Here is a 23,677-nt window from a genome sequence, read left to right as displayed (position 1 = left end):
GAAGTGGGTCGATGCAGATTCTGATATGTTAAGTATGTTAACCTTGCTGTATCGTTGTATTAATTTGACTTTCAAAACAATGATGAGCTCAGACTTATTTTGCACCTTAATCTGTTTTGTCTTTTACTTCTCCTCATTATTCACTTGCTTAATCTTCTCTTCTGTTTTCCCTCCTCGCTAGCGGAGTGTGGCGGTACCATCAAGGATGAGCCTACTGGTCGTATCCTGTCTCCGGGCTACCCAGCTCCATATGAACACAACCTGCACTGTATGTGGACCGTTGAGGCCGCCCCTGGAAGCACTATCAGGTCTGAACTACTTTTTTAGTTTCCTTTTGTGTGCTCTCTAGTTTTCTGATTACATTGTTCTTTTCCAGGCTTTCTTTCAATCTACCACCTTTCAATATACTTCCAATTTAGCCCCCCTTTTTTGCAGTGGTATTCATCACTTTCACAGGCTGCTGTGTAATCAATCTATAGTGAGCTGCTGTTGGCCAATAGCTGAGTTACTACTGGGTGAAAGGAAATGCCACCTCAGGGCCTCCAGGTTTTAGACTACACTACACCAGAGAATTTAAAGACGAAGGCCCTTCTATGTATATGTTATATGTATTCAGGAATTTGATCACCTGTCTTGAAATGTAAGCAAGACAAATTCTGCTGATGTACGGTTTTGGCAAGAGGTTCCTAGACAGTTTAAACGACTCAAAGTTATGCTCTACCACTTTTCTGTTATATATATTGTATTGGATGTGGATCTTTTTAAACAAGCTTACCCTTAAATCTCCCACCATTGTGATGGCTATGGATCACCCGGGTTGGGTTTGCAGTGGCAGCAAGGCAAAGCAGCCAAGATGTTCTTTTTCCAAACCGAGTCGTGCACCTCATGCTGCGAGATCCCCAGATGCTCGCAAAACTGTGGGATGATGTGGATGATGCAGTATAGTGTGTTTTCCGGCAGCCCCAGGATATCGATTCCTTGCTGCTCCTTCTCTGAATGTTACACCCCCAAAATGAGGCATCTGGTATCATCACCAGGGGACAAAGTCAGCTTATCAACCATGCTAGGATTTTTTTCTTCTCTTTCAAGTTACTGGATGGTGTCCAGCTTGAAAATTATTACCCTTTTCTGTATTATATCAGTCACATTTCTAATTTAAGTAATGTAATGTCAGGAATAATTAGCTAGATGTTTTATTTTCCATCACCTACCTACCTATTTGCCTTCGTCCACTTAGTCCGCATGCATTCATGCATTACAAGCTTTTATGCCTTTCATTTATGTATGCAAATGTTTTAGTGGATGTGCTATATCCTGAGGCGTCAGAAGCAAGAATGCAGCTTTGTGTCAATTACAGGACCCTGTGTTATTTTGTATATGAAGTAGTTGGCACAAATGACAGATGTTATTTATTAAGATGTCACAGTTTTACAGGTAATGAAACAACTTGTATTTCTCTTTCACCCAGATCCATCCCAACAATCCAAACTCTAACCATTATCTATACTCTGCCCCTCCAAAGGCATACTTCCTGGCTCTTGTGTGTAAGCACCGAATGTGGTCTCCCTATACATATAAGATCATTCAAAGCCTTTACTGAATATGTTTTTGGAAAGTGCTGTATCACAAGTGTATGCTATACATTTTTAACAAGACAGTGTCCTTGTTCATATTGAAACCGTAACCCTGGTGGTGTTATCATTATGCTCTATCCATTAAGATACTGTATGACTGTAGCATGGTAAGACCAGTGTCAGTCAAATAACAGCATGCTTATGATTATGCTCATGATAAACACTAAATGGATGATGTATGCATTGAGTAGGGTAAGTGTGTTGAGATTTGTTGAGAATATTAACTGTGTTCATGCACAGTGCATGAACACAGTTAATATTCTGATGATGAAGCAGCAAACAAATGTAGTGTTATAAGCCGTAGGGGCTTGAAAGAATAGTGTAGATAGATAATAGAAGGGCTGTAATCTCTCTTGTCATGAATTGGATTAATGGATTCCAATGTGTTTGCATCCACATGAGCTTAAATATAAAGGAATCAATTTCCCTTTTTATATACATTATGTGTGCAAAGTTTTCATGTTCAATATTTCATTGTAAATTCAGACAACAACCGGCTGAAGTCTGGCCCACAGTGAAGTAAAAGTTTGGCATCTTCCCTCGTAATGCTTTGTCAGGCTTGTAATGCAACCATTTTTAGTATCTGCTTGGTGTGTTAGCTTGAGTTTGGTAATAGTTTAGTTTCAAAGTAGATCCAAAACTATACTTTCAGGCTGCACTTCATGTCTTTTTTGGTTGTTGTTTTTCCACTGTACCTTTTTAATTTTCTGTATGAATCTATTTGTGTGTGGATGTTGTCCCATAGCTTGCACATCTGACATTCTTGGGTCCCTTATGATTACTAGTTTAGGTTCATTAGTGCCTTCACTACCTCTGGGTCTGTGCCATTACTCTGCAAGATATGCTCCATATCCATGCCTTTGATCTTACCCACGCAATTCATTATTGAGAAGAATTTGCAATGCATTAGTCCAGGGATTCCTTGTATATCAAATGGCGTAGCTGAAGGTAGCACACTAATCAAACCTTACTGAGTAAGTGTGAGGCCAGGAGTTGTGCCGAATGACAGCAGCCATCTAAAAAGCCTGCAGACTGGCTTGCAGAAAGTTATTGATGGAGAGAGAATATAGGTGGGAGGCAGAGAGTGGAATATAGACATAAAGAGATAATAACAAGATAAAAGGAATATAGATAAGGGAGTCAATGAGCCATTTCACCGATGGAACATTCAGTGGTTACTGCTACAGAGAGCAAATGAGAGATCTAGGCCACATGGTACACTGAACAATGAAACGATGAGTATTCATCTAAAAATTGGTATTTAGTAAGAAATAATGTCCTCTAATATCAAAATCTCAGTGTACTTCTGTGGGCTTTCCTCCTCTAACTGTTCTATGTCTGTATTGATATTGTCAATGCATTTATTCATTTATTCATAATATGCAAATATTCAATCTGATAATTATAGATTACATCAGAATCAGAAACAGGAAAAGGGTTCAGTTGCCAGGTATCAGGGGGCCAGAACATGGTCAGAGTGGCCCATGTGCATACACTTGCATGAATCTCAGATAGTGATAACACTACTGTTTCTGATTTTTGTGAGAATATTTTAATGTTGTGGTAAGAAGGGATACACAGCATAGAAGGCATACACATTTTCTCTGTCCATGAAAGATCTGTTCTGTATCATGAAACTGAAAAAAAACTGATATAACAACACCTTGAGTGAGCAGGTCAATAAGCAAACACTTGTGCTTAGACAAAAGCAATTTCAGCTGAATGTTGAGGGGTGCACAGATGAGTAGGCCGTTTTTCAAAAAGTCTTCTTCTGAGGAAATATTAACCAATCCTCAAGATAAAACTATTACACATATAAAATTAAAACTATATATTTATTTCAGAGATTTGTGTGCAAAGTTATATACATCTAACTGCAATAGACATAGAGACAAAATCTTGTTGAATTATCTAAAATAAGGACATCTGCTAATGTTGATCTAGATTCTAATTTCACTATTTGAGAAATAAAAAGAGGATATTAAATCACCCAGGCCCAGATCTGTTGGCTTAAAGATCCCTAATTATTTTAAATAACAATCATAAAGTGGTGGCAAAGATGCTGGCTACAAGGCTTGGCAGGCATATTTAATCTATAACACATCCTGATCAAAATGACTCTGTGTGTGGCTTTTTTAAACACCCAGAGATTATGTAATATAATATATGCTAAATATAAAGTAACTACGCACTACGCCTGTAGTTATGTCATCTGATCAGATTGAATGGAGATGCACAACATTTTGAGACATTATGGTTTCGGTGAATTCTTTTTATCACTCATTAAGATGCTCTATACTTGCCCTACATCTGCCATTCTTACTAATAGTTATAGGTCATTATCTTTTAACCTTAAGCATCAGACAAGGCAGGGCTGCTGTGCCAGTCGTCTGTTGTTCAATTTAGCACTTGAGCCGCTGGCTATTAGTGTAAAGCAGCATACTGCTTTTAAGGGAATTAAGGTGGGGAGTATTGTAGGGCTGTAACAAGGAATCGATAAAATCGATACAAATCGATTATTAATAGTGTTGTCAAAAAATGTCATTATCGATTTGTTGTGTCGCATGATTAATGTGTCACTCACTATGTCGTGGAGCAGTTTACTTCACCTGCTGACGGAGCTGAGCTTAGCTGGAGAGGCGGAGAAAATGGTCCGACTGTAAACTTATAAACTGTGGGAGCACTTTATGTGTGTGGCATGTTTATGGGGGCGGCAAGGAGTGCGTGCGCACACACGCACCATAAGATGTTTGTGGTACACTATCATTACTAATAAAACTACTAAAATACAACTGTTACTTCTGGCTACTAAAACTGCTGCTCCTGCTGCCATTAAGAAACAGAAACTGTGGCTACTATGACAGTTCTTTTTATATACACAACGTCACACAGAGGATGAAAACATGGGATTATTCATCCATACCTGCAGAGCAGCAACAGCAGCACATGGCCCTGAACACCCTGCCAAAGAACCTCCTCGTCCCTTTCAGTGGCTGCTTGCAACTGTATGTAGAGCTGGTAGCTGAGACTACAGAATCCACGGCTGAGCTTTCTTTAGCTGGACCAGCTTCATCTATTTCAGCCTCTGTAGGAGGAGCTGAGGTTTCATGTTTTGAGGACGCAGTGACTGGACCTTTTTCAGCCGAATCAGCTTCATATGGGTCGGTCTCAGGAGGGGCTGTTGAAGCAGCATCATGAGAGGCAGTGGAGGCTGTGGCTTCATCAGCTGCAGTTGTGGTGACAGTTGGTAAGCTGGATCAGCGTCATATTGGTCCATCAGTCCAGGTGCAGCAGATGGTTCCTCTGTGGAGGCAGATGTCATGGCTGCTTTATCAGCAGCATCAGAGTCTCCATCGTTTGGCTCTTGATGACTGATGATAACAGGTGAAGTCATTTCACTGGAAGAAGCATGACAGCAAATGAGTGAATAATAAGTGAACGGATCCTTCAGTCAATTTAACATCTATTTATCTAGTACAGTTTGTATCTAACATCACATTTCATCTACAAACTGTGTTAACCCAACCAATCACTCACTGAGAGCTGGTGTCATCATTGTCAGCCCCTTGGCTCATGTCTATGAAGCGGTGACTAAGCGCTTCACTCAGGGAGATTCTCTGTTGAGGAGTCAGATGCAGCATCTGTTTAAGCAGGTCAACAAACGCCGACCTTTCCTGGATCTCTGCTTCTGGGTACAGCTGCATTTGGAAACAAAGCCAATGGTCGTTCAGATTAATCTGATTCTTTACCTTCAGAGTGGTGTTGTTAATTCAGTGTGTAATTGTACTTGTATATAGTGAAGTGAGGACCACTTACCATCACAAGGTCTTCCAGTATGCTAAACCTGCAGCTGCCTCCTTGGCTTTAAGGCGGGAATCTGTGATTGGAAGCCCAATAATTGTGCCTGCACAGTTTGAAGTGTTGTGATGCTACAACTCAATGAGAAAATATTAATATTGCAGTCTAATTCAACGTGGATCTGTAAATCTGTAACTAACCTGTAAGCAGTAGGCTGCAGGGTGATGCCACGTTCAACTTCAACAGCTGTGACAGCAGAACTGAAGTCGATTAGCTTCACTTGGAACAGCATGGCTTTGTGGTTCACGACCATAATGTTCCCGCGGTGTGATGTTTGTGTGAATCACACCGGCACTCTTTAAAGTTCCAAGTGCAGAGACCATCTGCAGGGACAGAAAAAGAATAAAGATTTGACTCTGCTGAAGACACCATCGAATGAGAAGTGCTGAAGCTGGTACTGACTCCATTTGCTGATCAGCATTATAGCACTGCATATAAGTTAGTACATCACAAACATACAATTGATGATTTCCAGATCATTTAAATCTCCTCCATTTTAAATTTACACTTCACTATGACATTTTTACTAACTAAAATTCATTAATGTTATAGAACATTTGGATCCTCTTTTCCTTGAATCCCCTTGAAATAGCTAGTTCATTTCATTGGGCTTGTCTATTCCTGCTTGTCTCTTCCTAAGTTTTTATTTAAGGACAACTTTTGAATTCAATTAGACAAGTTGAAGAAAGATACTGATTTATGGAGGTATTTGCCACTTTCTCCCATAGGGCGTATGAATGTGATTAAAATATTGTCGCTCCCCAGGTTTCTGTATTGTTTCAAAATATTCCAATTATGCTCTTGTTGGAATTTTTTATTCTTGAGTCATAATAATGACATGTGTTTGGGAGTTTAAAACCTATTTTATCGCCACAATTCATTTACAAAAAAATCATTGGGCAGCCAATGCCAGAGCCTTCATTTATTGGCAAAATCATTTCCAAACAAATTAACTCTCTGATGCACCCACGTGGCTACAAAGTCTCATGCAGTGAGAACCAGTTTTCTTTCAGGTCATTTATTAATCTGGTGGCATCTGTTATCATGTCAACTCAATTAACATTTTCAAACAAATTAAAAGGGTGCTCCAAGTACCTGAATTTTCTGTATATTATATTTATTTCAATCATAATTTTATTCCATTCCCAATCTGATCTAGCCTTAACTTACTATAAATAACTATAAGGATAATGGTGTCACAACCACTGCAGACTCGTTCAAAAATAATCACTTTGCATATTATATGGAGCTGAAAGAAACTCCCTTCTCCCTTCCTCAAGCCTGTTGTTTCATTATTTACAAGTCAGACTTTGTTTTGTTGTTCCAAAGCTTCTCTTGTAATGTCACATACTGTACAGCAGACCCTTATGTCTGTTGCGTTAGTACTGTAGAAAAGAGGATCATTTAGGAATGGAAGGCTATCAGCACTGCTTGTTTCTCCAGATGATTTACAAAACGGGTGTCAGGGATACAACTCAAGAGGCTTTGAAGCAACATAGATGGTTTACATGAAAAAATTCTGAGTACCTGGGGCCCAATTATTAGGCACCTACATTTTTACACTTGTTTGCTGAAGTCCCTGCTGAGTAAAATCCAGTTTCTCTATACTTTGCCATATACTTTCTCTCCAATGAAAGGCCAATATAGGCTTAAACATCAATGTATTGTATCTCTCCCTAGTCTTACTCTCTCTCTCTCTCTTTGTGGGTGTTGTGTTCTTTGATTGTTGTTCTGTTTTTGAATGTGAGGTGTGTGTGTGTTTATAAGTCTGTTTGTAGACGTTATTTTTCTTTTTGTGTCATGTAAATTAAATATAATTCAAAAAGGAAACCAAAAAAATGGTATAGGCACCTTTGACCAAAATATCTAGTAATTCCAAAGATGAGGCAAGAAATGGGGAAATAAATGCTCAGGAGTTGTTTTCATCTGTGGTGTAAGAATTCCGCGTATCGAGGCAGAATGCGGAATGAACAAACAAAACAAGACACACAGAAGCCATCTGCCTTGTGATCTTAGATGCCATATATTGGCCTTTCAGGAAAGATTGCATATCACCGGACAGTTTTCTGTTGATAAAGATATTCATAGAGCTTAGAATAGAGTATCATCTTACTGAACATCCTTTAAAATGGAAAGTATACTGTAAAACTGAATATTCTGTGTGAATCTAGTGATTTTGAACAGATAAATTAATCTCTAAAACCACATAGAACTGTATCTTCAGATTTAAATACAAAATATCTTCAGAGCCCAAGAAAATCACAGTGTCTTAACAGATGTTCCATTGTTCACCGTCTGCGGAGCAGCACCAAGACTTGTTATAAATACAGTACGATTATCAGTGCATACACTGCTGCTCAGCTTAAAGAGAGACTTACAATATGATAAAATCTGAGCTGTAAAACATTTCAGAAGTAACAGACTGCGTGTGGGTTCTATTTTTAGGTGGATTCAACCTTTAAAGATTCAAACACAATGCCTCCACAATTTGTCATGGTCCACCACAGAAGTTGTGCCCTCAGTCTAAAATGAATATGCACATATATTTCACTGGGCTTTACACAAAGTGGGTTTTGCAAAAGCCAGAAAATAGTATTACATATTTTTAGTTTACCCCTGTGTGTGTGTGTGTGTGTGTGTGTGTGTGTGTGTGTGTGTGTGTGTGTGTGTGTGTGTGTGTGTGTGTGTGTGTGTGTGTGTGTGTGTGTGTGTGTGTGTGTGTGTGTGTGTGTGTTTTTCTGAGTGCCAATTTGTGGACCATTTAGAATAGGCCTACAGTTTTCTTTTTTGTTTTGTTTTTAACACAGTTAAATTGTTTTGGATTGTTTTCACTTTTCACTTGGGGGGTATTTAGAGAATATGATTTTTTTTGTTGTTGTTTTAATTAGGATTAGTTTAAGGTTAAAGCGGTATTCCAGAATGGTGATTTTTAAGAGTAGGGTAGAGGGATGTGTGTGTTCTTAAACCTCTACTTTTATTTCACTGCCAAATTTCCAATTTCACGCATTTTCCTGTGTGAAAATAATTTTGACTGTTCTTTTATCTGTATGATATCACTGCTTACATGTTATTACATCATGTTTCTTTCTAGTACATGAAGTAGACAAAGATTGCTGTGACCACATCTGGGTTCAGGTGTCAAGAGAACTCAGATGTGTTGGTTGTACTGTTTAGTTTGCTTGGTCTATTTTAATCATGGTATGGATGCATCTCAAACCTGATGGATGATCCCACTGGGACAGTCCCACAGAGGCAACCTCCTAACATATTGATGAGGTTAGCTTTTACTTTTATACATGCAGTCTCAATTAGTTGTGAAACTGCAGGCAGTTGCATACATATATTTGTTCCACGTTTCTCTTCTTTCTCATTTCATTGCAAACACACACACACACACACACACACACACACACACACACACACACACACACACACACACACACACACACACACACACACACACACACACACACACACACATACATACATACACACACTTATTTATCATCTCCATGCACACATACACACACCTATTCTGAAGACTCCCCACTGGACTCATGATTGCAGCTAGACTGTTTTGTATTCATATGAGAGAGTCTCAACACTATTTCTCTCTCTGTTTCTCTCATATGAATACAAAATAGTTAAGGCGGAATCAAAGAAGACCTGAGAAATTTCTCCCATCTCTCTCTTTCCCATCTCATCTCCTCACAGCGATTCCTCTGACACTTGATTGAACTATTTTATCTTGTTAAGAGGAGGACAAGTGTAAAGAAGAGCCCTCAGCCGTAAACTTCAAAACATGGCTTCCTATGATTCCAAAAAATGTTAACTGTCCACAGAGACCCACATTTCCTTTTTCTGAGAGCGACATACAGTAATTCCACTTCTTTCAACCTGTAATTTTATTCATGCTCACACACCCAACCCCGACCCACTCCACCTCATCCCCAAGCATTTGTGTTAAGTGGAAAAGTTGTCTCCAAATGGACTCCCCACTGGAAACTAGCACTTCTCTTCCCAGTTCCTCTGAAATGAACAACTTTGCTGTGTAGTAACTGTGATGGATTTTGTTCCCATTTAAGAAGTGTGAACCTTTCCACACACACACACACACACACGCACATGCACACACCACATCACATCACATAGAGAGTAGACATAACAAAAGTTAAAATAGAACATGCAGATTAATGAAAAAAGCGAGAGGATTGGTTCATGAAAGAAATGTGTTGGCTACATGCCCTGCATGTGTTCTACTAAGACTTCTGAGTGAAAAGAAAAAGAGAAACAGGTTTTCACATGTCAGTATCAACATCTTTTCTTACACCTTCCCGCATCACTTTTATCCTTTCACCATCTTCTTTTTTCCACTATCTCCTTATCCCGCCCCCCAGCCTTCACTCTTAGAAAGTGACAAGGAGAGATTGGCTATTGAGGTCTTGTATAAAAGGATCCAATTATCCTAACATGCAGCCCACGTCCATCCTATCCATCCGAGCGCTCAGTACAAATCCCTCCATCCTTCAGTGCTTCCTCTGCTCTCCATCAACCTCTTATCCTCCCGCCATCATCCTCTTCTTCCAGCAACACGGCAATGATTAACGTTGTTCTTGTTTGTGTTCCCTCCCTCACCTTCTGCTTTCCCTCAACATACCCCTTTCCTTTCCACCCACCTTTCCATCTGTCTTTTAACACATAAATCTGGAAATGGAACATGATGCCATTCTGTGTCTGACAGTCCTGAAGGTTGCATTAGAACATGAGATCCCTCAGCACATGAGCATGGGTTCACCACGTGACTGGTGCTTGATTTTGACATTGCTCATGCAAATCCCCAGCACCATCTTTTACACTCGCTCACATCCTCAACACTACATATACATAAGTACATATACACATTAGTAGTCTATGCAGGCAGGCACACACACATACACATATTAGGAAACATGCTCTTTTTCTTTTATTCATGTTGAAAATCCTGTGAAACCCCCCAGTGTCTCCCCTCTAGAGTGTGGGGAGGTAGAGTGCAGGTAAAAGGATCGTAGTACCTTAGGGTTTTATAACAGCATTTGCATAACAAGCATCTGACTGCCTAAGGCGCCTACATGACAGGGATGGAGGCCTTTAAGCATAACCTGTGTTCACTGCAGGAGCACCTCCAGCAGAGTGGTAGAGGGAAATTATTGGGTCACCACTGATTTTGATTCTTAAAGGATGGCTTACTGATGTTTCTAGTCTATCGTAAACAGCAGTCAGGTGTTCATTTAAACACTGAAACAGGTTTAGCTTGCAGGTGTGTTCATAACAACTATGAAAAGATCCCTCCTTAATGTGCTTTCAATGTAAATGATGGTGTACAAAATCCAGTGGTTGTTTTGTGCAAAAACGTTGATGTGAAACTTATATGAGGCTTAACCAATCCAAAATAGTCAAATTCAGTGAATAACAAATATAATTTATTATACAAACATCTCTCTTTCTCTCTTCTCTTTGTTGAAAGGATTGTATGTCTTCATAAAAAATAAATCACGATAAGTTCTCTTTGCATTAATTATTGAGAAGAAATAAACAGGTTTAGCTCACTTGTTCTTTTTCTTGTAACAGGTCATATGTATTAGTGCTCTGTGATTGTTTGTTTTTAATTTACAATGTTATTATTGAGCTTTGAATGATTAGTTCATATCACAGGGCATTTTCCTTTAGTGAGTATTAGCAAGGGAACTGCAAGCAGAGGAATGGGCACAATGAACGGGATTAGCATTTGTGCTAGTTCTTAGATGACGATGAAAGTGGAAACTTGATGTGCTGCTTTGCAGAGATAAGAAGCTATGGATGTACGCACGTCTCCTCTGTACCTGCGTCTGTTTCCCTGGAATGGGTGCTTATGTGTGAGTGTGTACTGCAGCGTACACTTTAACATACCTATCAGGGTACATTTGCGTGGATATGTACTGGTGTGCCTGTCTGCATCTGTTTGTTTTATGTGCACTTCTCTCACAAGCATTGCGACAGGACTTGTCAAGTAGGTTATGTACAGTATCCACACACACAGAGCACATTGCTGAGTAGCCTCTGGCTGCTGTTCACACATCAGACAGTATGGGAATCGGAGTCTGACACCAATTATGCAGAAACGGTGGGAACTTGTTGCTAAACCCGACATATCAGTGGGTTGCTATTTTTCCTCTGCATCATCTGTAGCTCAAGGCTCTGTGTGTTAAGGGATGAGGATACTAAAAGCACATAAAGTGCCATGCTTCTCTCTGGATGACTGGGATAGAGATTGCCATTCAAATAGTTAAATTTAAAATTGTATTTCAGGAAATGGCGTGCTGGACAAATTTATAAAAAAAACTAAGCTTAAGCTTGTGGGCTCACTCAAGACTACTTTCTTATTAAGTGCTGCATGAGTATTTTATTACAATAAGTATGACTTCAGACTGTTTGCTTTGCATTAAAACTAAAATGATTGAATTAGGGGGAGAGTGTCCGAAAGCTGGTTTGGAGCAAAATAGTATTTCAGTTAATTTCCATATTAAATGTTATAATTTATTTGTAACAGATGTTAATATGAACTCTTTTTTTTTTTTTAAGAAAAAAGAAGTTAAATTTGCAGTAGCGGGATGTCATTTGTGTTTCCCTTTGAGCACATCTTCTCTCAGTACAGTTCACTACATTTTCTCATTCCCAATCGTGAAACTGAAATTTACATGAAGTGACAAAAAAGAACTGTGTTTTTTATCATTTTTATGTAGTATTTGTGCCATAGAATAAAACTTTAAATGAGTCCTTTATAGTGAGTGTCAACAGTATATCCAGTCTCTAATCCGTTGTAAAATACCACATACATGCTCTTTTGTCCTACTTATACACACATCCACATGCACAAGCACACACATACACAACTGCAATGCATTTCACATCCAGAGAACCACCAGCTGGCTGACAGCTGTCTAAGCCAAAGTGAAGAGTAGATATTTTGACAACATCATCTTTCTGATGTCTAGACTGAAACTATTAAATGCTGTGGTGGACGTAGCCTGGCTGACACTGTGGAACATCTATTGAATGTTCTGAATCTGGCGTCTGTGATTCACTTTAAAATGCTGTTTGGTTTCTCCTCTTTATATTTGCCCTTTAACTGTGTTATTTTCTTTCCTCTATTCTCATTGTCTCTTTTAATCACATTACTCCTGTGTGTGCATTGATTCTTTTAAATACTCAGTAGTTTAATTTAATCCATTTATTTCCTCCTCCTCCACTCTGATTCATGTTTGTTTTATGTTTTTGTCACAATATTTAATTGTAGCATCCGTATTAATCTAAGAAAACACTAAAGCTTGATCTTAATTGTCTGGAGTGATGGATGATGCAAAAATGTTCTTAAAAACAGAACAAACAAAAGAAAACAGTTGTGCAATATCAGCCCAGCTTTTGCTCTTGACAAAAGCTGTTAATGGAAAAGCTGCAATATATAGACTTCTGCTACAATTACCTTCCATTAAAGGACATTAAAAGGTTTATTTGATTAAATGAAGTGCATATTGTAGGTGGCATCATAGGGAAAATAAAAACGTTTTTGTCTGGCTGAGATTATTAGGTACTGTCTGCAAGGCTGAACTGTAAGCGCCAATGCTTGCGGTTTAAAGCCTAAATTGACTTTCATCTACCAACTGTCATTACCTAAAGTATTTGTTCTTGTCTCTCCCAGTCTGCATTTCCTTGTTTTCCACACGGAGGAAGTCCACGATGTGCTTCGGATCTGGGATGGGCCCCAGGATGGAGGGGTCCTGCTGAGGGAGTTGAGTGGCTCAGTGCTGCCCCCGGATGCCCACAGCACCTTCAACACAATCAGCCTGCAGTTCACCACAGACTTCTTCACTAGCAAGCAGGGCTTCGCTCTGCAGTTCTCAGGTGAGGGAGAAGAATATTGAGAGGGACGTGACAGAAATGTTAGGTAGACATAGGTTATTTAGCTGGGTGTCAACTGGGTGTAAATATAGAAATAACTTCTCCTTCTGCAGGTTTAACCATGAATTAGTACAATAACAGCCCTTTTTCATCTTGTAAGTGAGGATCATTTCACTTATTGAACCTTCTCTTGCTTCCTCAGTCTCTACTGCGACCTCCTGCAATGACCCAGGCATGCCCACTAATGGTACCCGTGGCGGTGACAGCAGGGAACCAGGGGATCATGTGGTGTTCCAGTGTGATCCCGGTTACATCCTGCAGGGGGCCAATAGGATCACCTGCACTGAGATCAATGGTCGCTTCTTCTGGCAGCCAGACCCTCCTACATGCACAGGTACTCTATTAACACAGCATGCAATCATGAATTATAGCTAAAGATGCTGCAGGGAATATGATTAGAACTAGATTGAATATTGTCACATATTTATTGCTACTGCTGACTAATAAGAATGTGCAGTACGTGCAGTTTTTATATATGCCACAGGCGTCTTTCTGACTATACAATGTTGAAGTAGGAAAGCTTTAATAAATACACTGCTACATGCAATCTTTCAAACACCTGCATATTAAAAATAATTTATTTTCAAGCTGAAACAAGGACAAGCTTATATGAGGATTTTGTATTGAAATACAGCACATTCCTAAAATGTATGTGTGCAAGATCTATGCGATTATGAAGTTTGAAATTATAATCAGTAAACAGGGAACAGTAATAAATAAAAGTTGTGCTATGAAATACAGTATATTATACCCTACAACCTGACTAATGCGGTCGACTGTATAACCTCTCTTGCTTATCTGACTTATGAGAAACAGGTAGACATTACAGATTCCTAACAGACTCCTTAAGTGAATCTTAAGTGGCAAACCCGATTGCCTTGTTCCCTAGACGTTTCTTGAAGTCATCGCAGTAGACAGAGAGATCTGATTATCCTGCCTTTCAATAGCAACACGGACCACACAGTCAGACCTTCAGTCTTTTGCAGTCATTTAAAAAAAAAATATATATATGATCACACTTGGTACTTTGCAAAACAACGTGAAGTAATTAGCAATGGCAATTAAGACCTTGTCATTAGCTGCCCTGTTTAATTAGTGCTTAGCTTAATCAGTTTGATATTTTCTTTGGTGTGGGGTTAAGTAGGACAGTTCTCCAATAGTTACAGGTGAGACTGTGGTAAGTGAGTGTCAATGGGCATTAACTACACCCCAATTAAGCATCTGCCACTACAACTTACTACAGAAAGGCCATAGACCACATATGGCAGTGGTCTGTAGACCATTGGAAGCTACTTTAATTTATGTTTCTGTACTGTAGCATTATGTGTTATATATGTGTATTAACAAAATAATAATGAATTATAATGGAATAAGTAATACCTTCTACAAGATATAGATATGTTGCCGCATTTTTAGCTGTGAGAATTGGTGTTTCAGTGTTGTGAATGAGATTTTTGGGAAATTCAGTTGTAAAATATGTTCCCCTTTTCATAGCTCCATGTGGAGGGAACCTGACTGGTCCAAGTGGGCTGATTCTGTCTCCAGATTATCCTGAACCTTACCCTCATGGGAGGGAGTGTGACTGGACGGTTACTGTCACACAGGACTATGTCATCGCTCTTAGCTTCAACCAGTAAGCATCAACAACACATGAATTGCAGGATGTGTGTTTTCACTCTGACCTCATTGCTGTCGATGTATTTTATTAATGTAAAGCAATACTTCAATGCATTTTAATTGGCATCTTTATATTTAATCTTATAACTCTCATAAACTATGAACCTGCTTTCAAATGATACCACTAATACCAGGTATATTTAATCTTGTTGGAAATAGTCTAATATTGTTTAATTTACTCCTCTGTAACTAGATTCAGCCTGGAGCCCAGTTATGATTTCTTACACATCTACGATGGGCCAGACTCTCTCAGCCCGTTGCTGGGAAGTTTCTATGGTACAGACGTTCCAGATCGCATCGAGAGCAGCTCCAACACACTCTTTCTGGCTTTCCGCAGTGATGCTTCCCTCAGCAGCAATGGATTTGTGCTGCAGTACACAGGTGTGCACTTTTTGCTTGGAGATATGACAGCATTTGGCTACTTGGATAAAACTATTAAGCTAGTGGAAACTTAGATTTTGTTTTTTCTTTCGTATGTGTGTATAAGAGTTTTTAATCATCAGTTCTTAATCTCCAGTGTCTTTAAAGTTCTGAACAAAACAGTGAGTTTTAAATAGTATGTGCGGCTTTATCCCCTAAACTATTCATGTTTTAAAATTCTTCCTCTGGTGGAGAGAGAACGGATTTACCCTCTGCTGCTTATCGACCTTGCAGATTGTTTCTTTTTAACTTTTTTCCTGTGTCTAGTCCAAAGCAAGTGAGATTAGTGGTTGTGAAAATTGCTTCAGAAAAAGAACGAGGTGTCTGTGATGCAGCATCCTGGTGGCCACGCTCCCATTTGTTGCTGTGGTCTGCTTGTGCGTAATTATTGATCCGTACCTCCTCTAGTAGCCGACTAACACAAAGAATTATGAAAATGAAAAGCTGACAGCATGCATGCTTAAGCTCTTTTTGATCAGTGCTTTGCAGCTGCACTAACGGCTTTTCGTGAATTAGAGCTCACAATGTTTTGTTGTTTGATGTCTGGGCTTAGTTAAATGCAGCATGTTGTTCGGGGGGACCCACATTTATTTGCTCACATGACATACTCTGCACTATATATGGTGCAGAATGAACACAGACATGCGTGAAAGAGGGCCAGTTGGTTTAAGGATAACACAACACTGTGTCTGCTGCATTTGTGTTGTTCAGCCTGGCAGGGGAACACCTCAGTGTCTGTATGTTAAAGCCTTCTCCTAACAAATATACAGACGCTGAACAAGCTCTAAATTAGACAGGGCATCTTCGTTAAGGGCTTTGCTTGAGAGAACAGTGTTAAATCTTCCTAAATCTCCCAACCTCAATTAGAGCTGTTTAAGGTATCGGACGTTTAACCAATTTCAGATCGACCCCGAGCTCTCCGTTACTTGGCTGGCGTTCAGATGGGATATGATCTATAAAAGCAATTCAACTGATTTTAGAATGGCGCATATTCACAAAAATACAGCGATGCAAATTATTTGGCAGTTGCACATGAACGGAGATCCAACGCAGTGTTTTGGTGAAACAGTGTTACAGAGCCTTACCCCTTAACCTACTCCTAGCAATATTTACTGCAGTGTGTGATACAGTGTGTGATATTGTATGGCCAATCTGGTAGAGCAGATGGACCCAGTGTGTGGCTCCGAAAAACTCCCTCTCCCCAGTTCCAATTCTCCACACTAATGAACCATAACCAAATAATACATAAATTACCTCCTCAGTTTCAGACAAACAACATGGCACAAAAGCATATTTGGCTGCGGGTTTAGATCTGTTTGGTGAGGAAGCAGGAAGTTGACGAGTTGGCCCAGCTAGTATTTGGTCAGCCCACCACTGAAAATTATATTACAAAAATCCGCCCGAGGTGCTGTCAGCCTCTTTACCGAGCAATCGTTACGTCATGTCTCTGGCCATGTCTGATTGGGCTCTCCAGGGAAATATGTGGAGCAAAAACTTTCCACGCCTGAACCACATTTGAATAACACACATAGACAGAAACATGGACAGATATACAAAGAGAGGAAAAACAAACATACAACCCCCCTTATAGTCACATCTGTCCAACTGAATACAATCCCTTCACCCGCTCCTTGGCGTATTTTCACTTCACATCACATCACTTAAACTCCTTTGAGTATTTTCCAAAACAGATGATGCCTCTCATCCATTTTCTCCCCCTTGTATCTAAAGATGTCCCAGACAAGGCTTGTTAAATCGGCCGTCGTTTTGGCCACGTCTGACCTCCTCTACTACTAGCTTGTGTCCAGAACCAGTCCACACCTAATGCCTAATACATCCATCACGCCTCCACCGTCTCTTGCCAGGTGTGCCGGTTAAATGAAGGAGGTAGCGAGGGAAGGTCGGGGTCTAAATCAGTTCATTGAAAGGCCTCAACCTGTCTAGAACAGGTGCCCTAGATGATAGACACTCAGACCACATGCCTGGCTCCAGCGCTCTGTTCAGCCATGAAGGGCAGCCTCCTGTCTGGTCAGCAGGTCCTCAGCTTTCAGCTTAGAAACTAGGCATTTTTCCAAGGTTCTACATGTACAGTTTATCATCTGTAAATCCTCAGGACCTTGCTTACAAGTGGTCTACACATTCACTTAATTACTGTAATCACAGATGATTTTTTTTCCAGGAAAGATGCTTTTGATGTAGCAGACAGGGATTTTTCTTCATGATAAACAACAGGAGGAGGATGTTTTTCATAGTGCAAATAAAACCCTTCTCTTGATGGCAGATGGTGGAACCCAATGTAAGAATATGTTTTTCCTCTTTAGTAAACTTAGACACAAAATAAACAGAAAGTAAACACTGTCAGCTCTGAGACAGATACAAAATGACTATGGTAAATATCACAGATGTAAGAAAGAGGTGAATCATTGTCTCAGTCATGTTATTCTTCATTGGCATCCGCATTGACCTTTACTAATGGACACTTTTAAAAACTATGAACATTGTTAGGGTGTCGCTTATATAAAGTTCGCCCTCCGCTAGTCGATGTCGAGATTGAGAGTTCAGTCTCTCGCGCATATTTTTGTCAGGCTTTGAAAGTTTTTCCTGACAAAAGATAACATTTGACTCACCTTCCCCTCTTTGTATGCATCTGTGTGAAATCATCAAATATTGAAGTTAGATGTTAAACTAGAGTCGACTGCTTTTAAGATTGAGTTAAATTGCTTTGGGCATTTTCCCTATGTTTATTTTAGCTGTAAGGGTGTGAAGTGTGCCAAATTGACAGGCCTCCTCTCACATGCACATTTTCCACCTGAGAACAATGTGATGGTAGATTGAGCGAGACATCTTTCTTACGACCTCAGGAGTGGTGATTGATATGTGGTTAGAAACAGCGTGTGTCTGTGTGTGCGTGCTTGCAGTTGGGGTGAGTATATTCGTGTGTGTGTGTGTGTGTGTGTGTGTGTGTGTGTGTGTGTGTGTGTGTGTGTGTGTGTGTGTGAGTGTGAGAAAGAAAGCTTGCGTATGTGCATTGTCTTCTCTAGTTGACTGCACAGCAAAGCGTTGTGTGAGAGGCGGTTGTGTGCAGTCAGCAGACCTTGGGCCAGAGCAATGCCACTCTCAATCAGCTGCCTGTCTGTCTCCACAGCCATACATACCTCCAGCAGCCACAGATGAGAGGGCACCGTCAAGGGCTAGGGAGAAAAGTGGCAGTCAGTGAGATATATTTACTGAAAGAGGAAAGAACAGAGTAGCTGAAAAAAAAAGGAGAAAAAAAAGGAAATCCGAGAATATCGGGAAACTGAGGCGGAAAACAATTTCTATTCCAGTATCACTGCTGCAGCTTGATGTAAAAATCCTTTTTATTGAATACCAACACGCGTTCCCTTCTGACTGATTTTCCACTGTGTTACCTCTTTCCACAGAGAACCCCAGGGAGTCTTGCTTCGAACCGGGTGTGGTGCGCAACGGGACACGGGTGGGCGCCGACCTCAAGCTGGGCTCCACGGTCACCTACCACTGCGACAGCGGCTACACGCTAGAGGGAGACCCAACCCTCACTTGCATCATGGGGGGAGATGGAAAGCCAAGTTGGAACAAACCCAAACCCATCTGCATTGGTAAACACTGACATCTGGAGACATTTGTTAGGAACACAAATCACATCAGTGCTTATAGATTTATTACATGTTAAATATGCATGTATGATTATGTGTTTTTTTGTTATATCCTGCAGGTATATGTGTAGAGCTCTGTGGGTTTTCCTAATGTTAATAGATGAGAGGGCATAGCTTTAATTTAATCTGCAGTGTGAAGAGCGCTGCCTATTTTGCATATCTACTCCTCACGCTCATGGCAAAACCTGCTTCATCCTGGCTGTTCACTGACATTCCCGCAGTACGACTAGCACACGCTGTATATATATATATCCTTTACCAAAGCTGGTAAAAGATCCCCAGCACCACTGAATCAGGCTCTCACAGTGTGAAGCTTCAGTCATATTTAAAGGTGGAACACATGCTTATATCACACACTTTTTTTTTTTTACACAAGCCAAACGCCCCTTCACATGCACAGCACAGGATCAGCACTTGCACAAAGACGCAAGCACACACACAGAGCATTTTTAGGGCCCTTAAGAAGGAGAGGAGATTTGGGCCTCATCTCACCCAGGCTAACCTAGAGGGACACTTGGAAAACATTGCAATTTCACTGTGGCAAACACCAGGGACATCTTCCACCCAAAGCCCAATCAGACAAGAAAAGTAATTTAGGAGCGATGGAACAGAGGCGATGGAATAGCAGGAGGTGTTGGAGAAATGGAATATTTCGCTTTTGGCTTTAAACCTTTTTTTCCGTGTTTGGCCCGTCCTCTTGTCGGTTGTCTCTTCATGTCTCTGCCTGTGTCTCTTTAGCTCCATGTGGTGGACAGTACTCAGGTTTGGAGGGAGTGGTCTTGTCTCCTGGTTACCCTGGCAACTACAGCACCGCAAGAAGCTGTTTGTACTCTGTTGTCGTGCCCAAGGATTACGGTAAGCCAAGGAGGAACAATGCTTTACTGTATTTGCTTGTATTTACTGATTTATTTTCACTTGTGCATGTATGTATGTGTCTTTGAGTGTGTACTGGTGTGTTTTTTCATTTAAGGTGTAACTGTTTTATAATGTACACAATGCTCAAGCACCTCACTGTGGAAGATTATTAAAATCAAAGGAAAAACAGTCGAGCTATTTTCACACTTGAATGTTCTTCCTGACAGGTGCGTGGGAGAAAAACAAGTTTGTGGCAAACTTGTAAAAGCTCCCACACACTGTCTTCTTACCTTGCAATTAAAGTGCTTTAGTCAGAGGTTTACTGAACGCATATTTTCATATCTCTCTACACCCAGTGAAATCACAGAGTGATTGATAGCTCCCATATCCATCTGTCTCATTGCCATACACATACTGTCACATTACTTTGGTGCAGCAATTTAATCACTATCTTACACACCAGGCGTAGAATATTACTGTCTGACACGCACGCACGCACACACACACACACACACACACACACACACACACACACACACACACACACACACACACACACACACACACACACACACTCGCACCAAAAAATAATTGGTGTCTGGAACATCCACAGCTTTCTACTTTCTCTACTTTCTGGCATTTCCATCTTAAAGGTCACAACTTCCATCTAAAATGTGATCTGATACTGTAAGAGCACCAAATCCTTCTGAAAGCAAAAACAATGCAGACGTGTGACACAGCTCAAACATGCAAATTCAATAGCAAACATGTTTCACTCACTTGCCCACAGTGTCTCGGTGCTTCTTTCCCTCTGACATTTTCTCTCTCTATCCCCCCACCTCCTTTTCTCTTCCCTCTACCTCTTTAATGAGATATCATAATTGTGCCTCTCAAAGGGGAGGCTCAAGTCATATCATTGTTAAATTACACCAAACAGCAGGGGCCTGGCATCTGTTTGGCCCAGTCTCTCCAATGTTGAGGTCATGACGCCCATATAGAGGTCTGGCACTGCTCCAGAATAACTGGGCCCCCATCCTTCTTGGACCCTGTCGGCAACATATTTAACCAAATGAAGTCAAAAGCAAAGGAGAGGAAATTGAAATAATTAAAGTCCAAATTTGCATTTTTCCTGGAAAATGACAGTGAGCCCTAAGGCAACAAACTTTGTCATGCAGAGCCACAAATGCTTTCTTCTTGCCACTTTCCATTAGGCTGATGCACCAGCCTTAATGATAGACTATTTTCCCTTAATGCTGGGGACAGTGTGGGTGCCACTGTGGCCGCTGGCTTGTCTTGTCACAGATCGAGATGAAGATGATGCGCAAGCAAAAGAAACCACTGAAGATGAGTAGGAGATAACAGATGCTGAGTCATGGTTGAATATAAGGTCTAAGCCATCACACCTAATAGAGAGCACCATTCATCTGTCCCCTCTGCCCTCTGCCTCCCTCCTTCTTTCTCTTCTTCCTCCTCTTTAACCTGTAATATTTGCCACAAGTAAAGTAGACATGGATTGGATGTGAAAGGGCTGCATTTGTTCAAGCAAGAGCAATAGAAAAGGTGGGTTGAAAGGCTGAAAGCACCATCATGCAGCTTTAGCTGCACATTGTACAACAGATCGGCTGTCACTGCAAAAGCCTTTCAACTACTGACAAGCCATCAAGCCCAGACAAGGATTGCTGATCTTCCTTGTGTAATATCACCTCTTGGTTGTGTTGTCATAACCGATGGTATTATCCACCATGCTTTAAAGCACACATTTTGATTGAAATTGCTGTTGATAATATTCTTTTGAATGCGGATGCTATGGATTTTGTGCCATTTTAAATCGATTGGAATGGAGTTTTTAGTGTGATGGAGCTGCAGTGACTAATTTTACCTAATTTCAGTTTCCTCTGATGTTAATTTTGTGTCCATATCTTTCTTTTCTAGTGGTCTTCAGCCAATTCGCCTTCTTCCAGACAGCTCTGAATGATATTGTGGAGGTTTATGATGGGGCAACGCAGCACTCCCGTGTTCTTAGCTCTTTGTCTGGAGCGCACACAGGTACTTAAACACAAACACACACACACACACACACACACACACGCACGCACGCACGCACACACACACACACACACGCACACACACACACTCAGGTGCCTGTGTTCATGCACATTTTTGTCTAGCTTCTTAAAGGGGGGGGGGGGTTTCAGCAGGGGAACTTTAGGGAAGTAGGAAACAGAAGCTGTTTACATGCAGGTAGGTAAGACATGACTTGTGTACATTTGTACGGCTTTTTCATATTCAGCAACAGCATGTACCAAATCAGCAAATGTGATTTGACTCTTTGTTCTCCTGGGCATTATTTTTAACATGACGGGGCACTCAATAAAATGTTGTCTTAACCATATTCCCTTTCATAAGTATCCAGTTAAAATCAGAGACCACGTTGCTGACACAGGCAGAGCTGCCGTCATGGCTGCAGGTGGGCTCCAGTGAGCTGGAACGCAATTTAACAGTGACAACAACAACTTAAAGAGTCACAAGGATAACATATAAGAAGACAGGCTCAAGAGGACTTGTGCGCACATACAGCTCAATCGGTACTGCACAAACACACGTCGACTCTCCAAATACATGTGCATATAGTTACATAAGCAAACGAGCACACACACACACAGAGTTTAAGTCAGGTAATTGTAGCCTACCTAAAACTAATGCACCAACTCAAAGCATTACAACAATATTGCAATTATTGAATTATTACCTCGAAGGCAAGATGTTACTTTAATAATATTTGTTTACTTCCCAGCCTGCAACTGTCTCTCAGTTTTTATTAATTAATTTTCAGTTCAGAAAGATTATTGAGTGCAAAAGACAGCACTAACATTACAACAAATACATACAACAATGCATACAATTAATTTTAATTATTTTACTTAAAAGATACCATATTACATATTAAACATTTATGGATTACAACAAATAATTAGAATTTACAGCATTTTTAATAATCCACAGGTTACAGTCACAAGAAATTGTACAACCATATAAAGTATCTATTTAATACATTTAACCCCAACCCAATGCTATGACCTTAACCATAGGCATAGAAACTAAGCCAAATCTCATCCAAAGTCGAATCAGTACCCTGTTATCCTTTTTTCTTTTCTATATTCTTTTACATAATTACTTTATGCAATTATTTTCGTATGTACTGCAGTATGTGTGTGGATGTCATTGTTTGCTTTAATTCATAGAACATACTGCATGTTCAAATGAAAATAATTGCATATAGCTAGGGATGTCCGATATTATCGGCCCTCCGATATTCACTTAAAAATGTAATATCGGGAAGTATCGGTATCGGGTTTTTATAACCAATGTTTATTCTGTAGGCTTCAGCATTTCCGAGCCTGCATGAACGCAGCATGGGACGTTTACTGGCGCGCGCTTGATGACGTATAACAACAACAACACGCTGGACTTGTGGGTCACAACTCGCTAACCGTGGCTAAAAAGTTCATAGCGTCCACCGCCATGTACACGAACACACAAACAGAAACGAGGTTTACCCCATCGTTGTCATTTTCTCTGTTTTTG

The 23,677-nt window shown here is 40.3% G+C and overlaps 1 protein-coding gene across 1 annotated transcript in view; it reads left to right on the top strand.

The window, feature by feature from the left end:
• Positions 1-23,677, top strand: part of csmd2 (CUB and Sushi multiple domains 2) — a 240,549-nt gene that overhangs the window by 159,117 nt on the left and 57,755 nt on the right. The window contains exons 26-33 of the mRNA XM_062436522.1: positions 182-308; positions 13,207-13,409; positions 13,609-13,800; positions 14,961-15,099; positions 15,337-15,524; positions 18,986-19,180; positions 19,976-20,092; positions 22,025-22,138. Of these exons, the coding sequence (XP_062292506.1) occupies positions 182-308; positions 13,207-13,409; positions 13,609-13,800; positions 14,961-15,099; positions 15,337-15,524; positions 18,986-19,180; positions 19,976-20,092; positions 22,025-22,138 (1,275 nt within the window). The remainder of the gene's footprint in view (positions 1-181; positions 309-13,206; positions 13,410-13,608; positions 13,801-14,960; positions 15,100-15,336; positions 15,525-18,985; positions 19,181-19,975; positions 20,093-22,024; positions 22,139-23,677) is intronic.

Source organism: Scomber scombrus, chromosome 16 (genome assembly GCF_963691925.1).
Source record: "Scomber scombrus chromosome 16, fScoSco1.1, whole genome shotgun sequence".
Classification (NCBI taxonomy): Eukaryota; Metazoa; Chordata; class Actinopteri; order Scombriformes; family Scombridae; genus Scomber; species Scomber scombrus.
The sequence above is the reverse complement of the archived record's forward strand: the minus strand, read 5'-3'. Positions and strand labels throughout refer to the sequence as shown.